This window comes from Orycteropus afer, unplaced genomic scaffold (assembly GCF_000298275.1).
Source record: "Orycteropus afer afer isolate SDZICR_OR568_19922 unplaced genomic scaffold, OryAfe1.0 scaffold00259, whole genome shotgun sequence".
In the NCBI taxonomy this organism is placed as follows: Eukaryota; Metazoa; Chordata; class Mammalia; order Tubulidentata; family Orycteropodidae; genus Orycteropus; species Orycteropus afer.
In genome coordinates, this window is record NW_006921846.1 from 379,570 (window position 1) to 388,251 (window position 8,682).

An 8,682-nucleotide genomic window follows, 5' to 3' on the forward strand; every position below is an offset into this window, starting at 1 on the left:
CGCCAGCCGTCTGGTTAGCAGGCAAGTGTCTTAGCCACTATGCTACCAGAGCTCCAAAAGTCAAAACTTTGCCAACACTATAGTCAGAGAGGTGGCATTCCTTCCCCTGTCCCTTCTACTGCTTTAGTTGATCCATTCATTACTTTCTGGAGTATTCTTCTTGAGTTTGTTTTGACAAAAAGAAATACACATATTTATATTATTGTTTGTCCTTTCTTATGTAAAAGATCAAATACTACTGCACTTGAATATTTTGCTGTTTTCACATGGTAGTATATCCTGCAAATCACTGTTTATCACTAAATAGCAAGATGGTAGATGTAAATCAAACACAGTCATGCAAGTGGTCTAAACTAAATTCATGTTTTTTACATGCACTAGCGCTACATTGTATGGGTAGATCATAGTTTATTTAGCCCATTATCTGTGTATGAGCATTTAAGTTGTTCCTAATTTTTTATAATTACAAATAATTCCACAAGGATTAATCGTGTGCCATGCACACATGTGGATTTGATATCTCTGTGCATATGTATATACACATGTGTTTGCATTTGCTTCCATACTATTGGAAGTTTATCTGTAGGAAAATTTCTCTTATTTTTCAAAGATTTCCTAGATGTTCTTGAATGTCTGACTTTCCATATAAGCTTTAAGTTTCCTAGTTTCATAGTAAAAGCCTGTGAATAGTTTGATTATTGTATTTTTATGCAAATAACACACTCCTTCTATGTTTTGTTTATATTTACAAATACCTGGGGTAGGGGTGGAGAGGAAGCAGTTGACAAGCAAACATAAGAGGCACATGTTATTTGTGTCAAAAATATGGTATCAGATCTGACTCAACAGCAGTGAATTTAGTTTCCTTTGGTTTAAATTAATTTAGGAAGAAATACACAACTTAGTTTTATTAAAACGCTGTTGTTGTTAGTTGCCATCAAGTCAGGTCTGACTCATGGTGACCTTACGTATAACAGAACAAAACGTTGCCTTGTCCTACACTATCTTCATGACTTGAATCAGTTGAAGGTCAGTCTGTCTCATGGAGCATTTCTTTTGTTTTCACTGACCTTCTACTTTATCAAATATGATGTCCTTTACAAGGGATTGGTCCTTCTTGATGATGAGTCCAAAGTGAGTTTATATACTCATTTAGATGATGGGAATTATGTCTCTTAGACTTAACAGTCAAGCTTATTATATAGTTATTCTTCCTCACTGGCATTTATAATTCATCTTATTGTTGTTGTTGTTATGTGCTGTCGAGTCAGACCCGACTCATAGAGACCCATTCTTGGGTTTCCGAGGCAGTATCACTATGGAAGTAGATTGTCCAACCTTCCTTCTGAGGAGTGGCTGGTGGGTTTGAACCGCCAGCCTTCTGGTTAGCAGTCAAGTGCTTTAGCCACTATGCTACCAGGAGCTCTGGTAACTTGACAGCTAACCAGAAGCCTGGCAGTTCAAATCCACCAGCCACTCCTCTGAAGGTTGGGCAATCTACATCCATAGTGATACCACCTTGGAAAACCAAGGAAGGGTCGCTACGAGTCAGGTCCAACTCGATGGCACATAACAACAACAACAACAACAAAATATACATATATATTATATACGCAGGTATATATATATGGCTTTATATGTTGTTGTGCCTCCTAGTTGGACCCAACTCATAGCGACCCCTCCTTGGGTTTCCAAGACGGTATCACTACGGAAGTAGATTGTCCAACCTTCCTTCTGAGGAGTGGCTGGTGGGTTTGAACCGCCAGCCTTCTGGTTAGCAGTCAAGTGACTTAGGCACTATGCTACCAGAGCTCTTATAAGAATCAATTTTGTAGTTTTACCCCTCTGTGAAACTGTTCTCTGTAAGATCACTAGTAACCTCTTAATTGATTCACCAGTTCTCAAACTCTTGGTCTTGGGATCCTTTTATTTATTTATTTATATTGTGATGGGGGTGAAAGTTTACACAGCAAAGTCATTTGCCATTCAATAGCCCATACACATTTTGTTTCATGACAATGATTGTAATCCCCACAATGTGACAGTTCTCTTTGCACTTCCTCCCTGTGGTTACATTTTCTCTGTGTCCTTCTTTCCTATGTGTTCCTGCCCTCAGAACTATCTCCCTGTGAAACACTACCCTTCTGATCTCCAATGACTGATTACTCTAAAGAATGTACCTACCTGGTATAAATGTTCACCATATATGCCTCTTTATTGTTTGGCTGGAAGCCACAGGAATGAGGTCAATCCCAGGCCCAAAGGGTGACTAGGGGCCATATTCTTGGTTTAACCAGCCACTATCAGACCAGTAAGCCTGGTCTTTCTTATGATTTTGATGTTTGTTCCACATTTTTCTCCTACCCCATCCAGGATCGCCTATTTTAATCCCTTTCCAAGTGGTTGACAGTGGTAGCCGGGCACCATATAGTTCTGGTCTCAGGGTCATGTAGGCTGAGGTTCCCATGACCCACTAGTCCCTTGGACTAATTGTTTCCCTGTGTCTTTGATTTTCTTCATTCTTCTTTGCTCTGGATGAGGAAAGACCAATTGTTGCATGTTAGATGACTGTGGTTTCCTTTCTTCTGTGTCATCTTTTATTTTCTTCTTTATCCTCACTCTTCTCCAGGATTTTGTTTTTGCAATTACCTATACAGTTTTCCTGGGTTACTTCATCCACAGAAATAACTAAAATCTAGGTACTGATTGATGACTCTCAAATACGTATTTCTATTTATTTTTATCCTGATTCAATCCAGATCTCTAGCTTAAGCTTTACAGGGGTATAGAGATGAGTTTTGGACACATATCTTAAGTGCTATCTATCCAAGATTGTATTCACTACCTTTCTCCTGTTTCTTCTTTCTTCTCCTACTTTTGTGTTTCTCTTGTGCAAGAAGCAGTATCTCCTACTTAGCCAATGAGGAACCTGGGTAAGCCAGGTTTACACGCCTTCTCTTTCTCCTCCATAGCCAGTCAATGCACCCTGTCAAGTTTACTCCTTGAATATCTCTCACATTCCAGTCTCTCAGTCTCCTCAGTTGCATCCTTAGTTTAAGCTTTCATAGTTAATCATTCATATACCTACACCTCCTTCTCTCTTCTCTCCATAGAAAAGATGATTCTCACCAGATCCCAGACACATTTATATGTCCTTGGCAACAGGAAGTAGTTAAAGATTCTCCAAATCTCCATGTCCAATTATCAAGTAAATTCCTTTACACATTGCTTTTCTATCACTTCCTCTGTGCATTCTTCCTTTTGTGCCTTGATTGATTTATTCAACATCTTACTTTTACATCTTAACCTACTCTTCTCCTTTGTTATTGTTATTAGTTGCTGTGAGATGCCTCTGATTCATGGAGACCTGATGTAGAACAGAATGAATTTTTGCTCCATCATGAACCACCTTCATGATCCCTTGCCTTGTTTGACTCCATTGTTGCAGCCATTGTGTCAATCTATGCTACTGAAGATTTCTTTCATTTTCATTGGTCCTCTACTTTCTTAAACATGATGTTCTTTTCTTCTCCTTTAGCCAGGTCCATTTTATGTTGCTATGGTATTTTCAATTTCCTCATATGTGTGTGAAAGCTGGGCAATGACTAAGGAAGACCCATGAAAAGTTGATGCCTTTGAATTATTTTGTCAGATACTAAAAATACCATGGACTGCTAGATGAACAAACAAAGCTGTCCTGGAAGAAGTACAGCAGGAATGTTCCTTTTAAGACAGAATGGCCAGACTTCGTCTTACCTACTTTGGTCATGTTGTCAGAAATGACCATTATCTGAAGGAGGATATCATGTTCGGTAAAGTAGAGGGTCCGCAATAAAAGGGGAAGACCTTCAATAATATGGACTGACATAGTGGCTCCAATAATGGGCTCACATTAGTTACTGTGAGATGCCTCTGATTCATGGAGACTTTAAGCAAGGATTGTAAGGATGGCGCAGGACTGGGAAGTGCTTTGCTCTGTTGTACATAGATAGGGTTGCTATGAGTCAGAGCCTACTCAAAAGCACCTAAAAACAACAGCAAATTCTATGTTGCTATATAAAATTATAAGGAGTTCTGGTGGTGTAGTGTATATTTGGCTACTAACCAGAAGTTCAGTGGTTCAAATCCACCAGCCGCTCCATGGAAGGAAGATGGGGCAATCTACTTCCATGAAGATTTATAGCCTTGGAAACCCAGTGGAGGTTGATATATGTCAGAATCCATTTGGTGGCAATGAGTTTTGGTATATAAAATTATCTACATTAGTGATTTAAAAATTTTACCCAAAAAGTAATTTTGAGCTAAAAAATTTTGTATAGCTCCACAGCTGATTAGTACCTTTGACTTACTAAGCTCAAAACTTGCCCCTGGAATATCTCCTTTATCTCATCTTCCAATTATGTCTTAAATGTCATTTGCATCTTAGGTCAGAGGTTCAAACCTTGAGTATATGTGAATAGCATTCAGCTGTACCTGTCAACATTTTTTTTAGTACAATTTTAACACAATAGAGTGCACAAGTGCAATGAACAACCAGCAAAAGATAAAGGACATGTAACCACTATTCTTACTGCTATCACCATAGATTAGTTTTGCCTATTTTGAAACATCATATAAATGAAATCTCATCATATTTAATCTTTTGAGTCTGACTTCTTTCAATCAATATGATGTCTGAATGATTCATCCATGTTGTTGCATTTATTAGTAGTTAATTCTTTTTCATTGTTAGGTAGTATTTTGTTATATAAATACACCACAGTTGACTCATCTTCCTACCATTGGTGGTTTTTCCAGTTTTTGGCTATTACAAATAAAGTTGCAATGAATATGTTTGCCCAAGGTTTTGCTGGCTATAAGTACATATTTCTATTGTGGTTACAACCAAGAGAAAATCTGAGAATCATTTTAGACTCCTTTAGAATGTAGTGTCAAATATTTTTCCAAACTTGTGTCCATTCACAAAACCATTGACAATGTAAGAGACTGTATGTTTTTGACAAAAATTAGTTTTGTTGGTCTTAATTAGGGGCTAGCAAACTGTTCTATGGATGCTAGATAGAAAATATTTCAGGCTTTGTGCACCATGTACTATCTTTGTTGTATATAGTTTTAGCTACCTTTTAAAAATGTAAAATACTTCATAATTCATGTGTCACAGAAAAATAAGCTGTTGGCCAGATTCAGCCCATGAACTATAGTTTGCTGACCCCTGGTGTTAATAACCAAATCTGTTCTGGTAAGTGTATAATGATAATCCAATTTTTATTTGGTGAAAATATACAGAGGCAAATATATACCGATTTGACAATTTCTACATGTACAATTCAGTAACATTGGCTTCTTTGTGTTGTGTCATCATTCTCACTATATCTTCCCAAATTATTTCACCACTATTAACTTAGTGTCATTGTCACCTAACTTCTCACCTACACTTTAAAGTTACTGTTGTCAAATTGTATAATTGTATAATTCTTTGAGTGCAACGCTCAAGTAAATTGTTCTTTACTAATTGAGCTAAGCTGTTGTTTAATTTATAGAAGCCTTCAGAGGACAATTTTGTTTCGAGGTTTAAAGATTATCTCAGGGCAATAGATTCGAGGGTTCCTCTATTCTCAATGAATTAAGGAAGCATGTTGTTGTTGTTGTTATGTACCGTGGAGTCAGACCTGACTCATAGCGACCCCTCCTTGGGTTTCTGAGGCAGTATCACTATGGAAGTATATTGTCCAACCTTCCTTCCGAGGAGTGGCTGGTGGGTTTGAACCACCAGCCTTCTGGTTAGCAGTCAAATGTCTTACTCACTACTCTACCAGAGCTCCCAAGCATGGATTAAAAAAAAAAAAAATTTAATTCTCTTCCACATATTTCCTCCTTTTGATCAGGAGCCATTTATTGAATCTTTCAGCAATGGTAGAAGACACCATAGCGTTCTTCTAGTCTAATGACAAAGAAGGCAATAGTTCCTGGAGGCAATTAGACCTGAGATTCAGTTCCTCCTCCAATTCCTGGGTCATCTTCTTCTCCTGCTGCTCCAGGCAAATAGAGGCCCAGTGTTATACCTTAGATGGCAGCTCACAAGCTTTAAAGACCTGAGACACTACTCACTGAACTAGGAGGTATAACAGAAACTCTAAAAACTGTATTAGGCTAATTGACTGGACTATCTTGTGAAACCATGGCCCTAAAATCTGAACCAAGAAAACTAATCTCACAAGGTGTTTGGTTGTCCCTAACTAGTATCAGCAGCTCATAAGTGTCCCAGTAGTTACTTCTCCTCTTATTCTGTTTTGTTTTTGGTGGTGGTGTACCATTTTATACAACATAACATTTGACAATTTAACCTTTTTCTGGTTTACAGCTTAGTGGTATCAGCTATATTACTCAAGTTATGTAACCATTGTCCTTAATTGATGCCAATTTCCTCACCATCACCAACAAAAACTCAATACTTCCCAAAGAATGGTTCTGCCTACTCGTAGTAACCATTAATGGTCTCTATGTTTTTACCTAATCTTTCCATTTCATATAAATAAGATCATATATTATTTGTCCTTCTGCTGTTGACTTATTTTGCTCAGCATAACGTCTTTGAGGTTCATCCATATTGTAGCATGTATCAAGACTTTCTCTTTATAGCTGAGTAGTGTTCCTCTATATATATGAACCACATCTTGTTTATCTGTTCATCTCTTGATGGACACTTAAGTTGTTTCCACATTTTTGCTACTGTGAATACAGTTGAAATGAACACAACTGTACCTGCATCTGTTTGCAACACTACTTTTAAGTTCCTAGAGTGTATACATCTTTGAGTTGATCTGCTGAGTCATGAAGTAGCTCTATTTTTAATTTTTGAGGAATTACCATATTGTTTCCCACCATCAATGGATAAGGGTTCCAATCTCCCCATATCCACACCAACATTAGTTATTTTCTTTTTTTAATTATTTTTTTTTATTATTGTATTTTGGGTGCAAATTTACAGACCAAATTTGTTTTACATTCAACAGTTCATGTACATTTGATTTCATGCCCTGATTTCCAACCCCCACCATAATGTGCTCTCCTCCCCTCCCATTCCTGTGACTGTCCCTGCCTGTGCCCTTCTTAACAATGCAATCCTGTTTGTTCAGCTTTACCTCTATATGAATGCTGCCCCTCTGGTGCCCCATGACCAATTGCTATAAGAGGTGTAACTTCTTAGAGTAGGTGGCTGCATCACCCTAAGGTAGGTGTTCTGCATGTAGATCTTTCTGCTGTTGGGCTGAAAGCCAATCCATGGGAGTGAGTCCAATTCTAGGCCTGAAGGGTAACAAGGGGCCATAGTCTTGGGGGTTCCACCAGGCTCCATCTGACCAGTAATTCTGGTCATTTTTGTGTTTTTGAATTTTGTTACACATTTTTCCTCCCACTCTATTTAGGGTCTCCAGTTTTGATCCCTTTCCTAGTGGTTGGCTTTGGTAGCTGGGCACTGTCTAGTTCTTCTGGTCTCAAGGTCCATCATATCCTTGGACTAATTGTTCCCAGATGTCATTTCTTCCAGTGATTTTCTTCATGCTTATTTACTTCAGATGAGAGGAGACCAATAGTTGCATCCTAGATGGCCACTTGAAAGCTTTTAAGACCCCAGTGGCTACTCACCAAAGTAGGTTGCGGAACAAGATTTTTATGTACTATGTTATGCCAATTGAGTTTGGTGTCCCCTGATACTATGGTCCGGACTCCTCAGGCCCAGTAATTCTCTCTCTCAAGGTGTTTTGTTGTCTCTGAGAGGTTCCTCCAACTTTGTCTTCTGTTGCTGCTGTTTCTTTTTTTTTTTTCTGCCAACCCTATACATGGTCTTGGGCACACTCCCCCCTGCATAGACATACCTAATAGTTCAGTCCGTGCACCCGTCTATCCATGTATATCAACGTTTGCCTTCACTGACAACACAGCACTGTACATGCAAAAGTGTTCGTCTCTGTTGTCTGTGCCACCCATGCACTCTCTATGTCTTCCACTTCCTCATTGCTACCATGTTGATCACTCACATTTGGTACATTGCCCTTCTCTTCACCGAAATCAATACTTGTCTCTACCTATCTAACAGTGTTCCCTCCCCACCCTTCCCATCTCTAGTAACCAACAAAGAAAATTTCCTTCCATATATAATAAGCCTTTCCTTGACTTTTTACAGTAACAGACTAATACAGTATTTGTCCTTCTCTGATTAGCTTATTTCACTCAGCATAACATCCTCCAAGTTCATCCATGTTTTGTGATGTTTTGCCAATTCTACATTATTCTTTAGGGTTGCATAATATTCCATTGTGTGTATGTACCATAGTTTGGTTATCCATTCCTCAGTTGATGGACACCTAGGTTGTTTCCATCTTTTGGATATTGTAAATAGTGCTGGGATGAATGTGGGTGTATATATATCTGTTCTTGTCCTGGCTCTCACTTCCTTAGGATATATACCCAGTAATGGAATGGGTGAGTCAAATGGTATTTCTAATTCCAAATTTCCAAGGCATCACCATACTGCTTCCCACAGTGGTTGTATCATTTTACAGTTCCACCAGCAGTATTTGTCCCAATCTCTCTGGATCCTCACCAGCATTTGTTATTTTCTGTTTCACTGAACTTTGCTACCAGTGCTGGGGCAAGGTGATATCTCATTGTTTTGATTTGCCT

General features: G+C 38.5%; 1 protein-coding gene across 1 annotated transcript in view; it reads left to right on the plus strand.

Annotated features, from left to right (window-relative positions):
• The window catches only part of LOC122150903 (5-hydroxytryptamine receptor 2C-like), a 141,709-nt gene that overhangs the window by 95,135 nt on the left and 37,892 nt on the right, over nt 1–8,682 (plus strand). Inside the window, exon 2 of the mRNA XM_042782195.1 lies at nt 6,117–6,169. Within this exon, the coding sequence (XP_042638129.1) occupies nt 6,117–6,169 (53 nt within the window). The remainder of the gene's footprint in view (nt 1–6,116; nt 6,170–8,682) is intronic.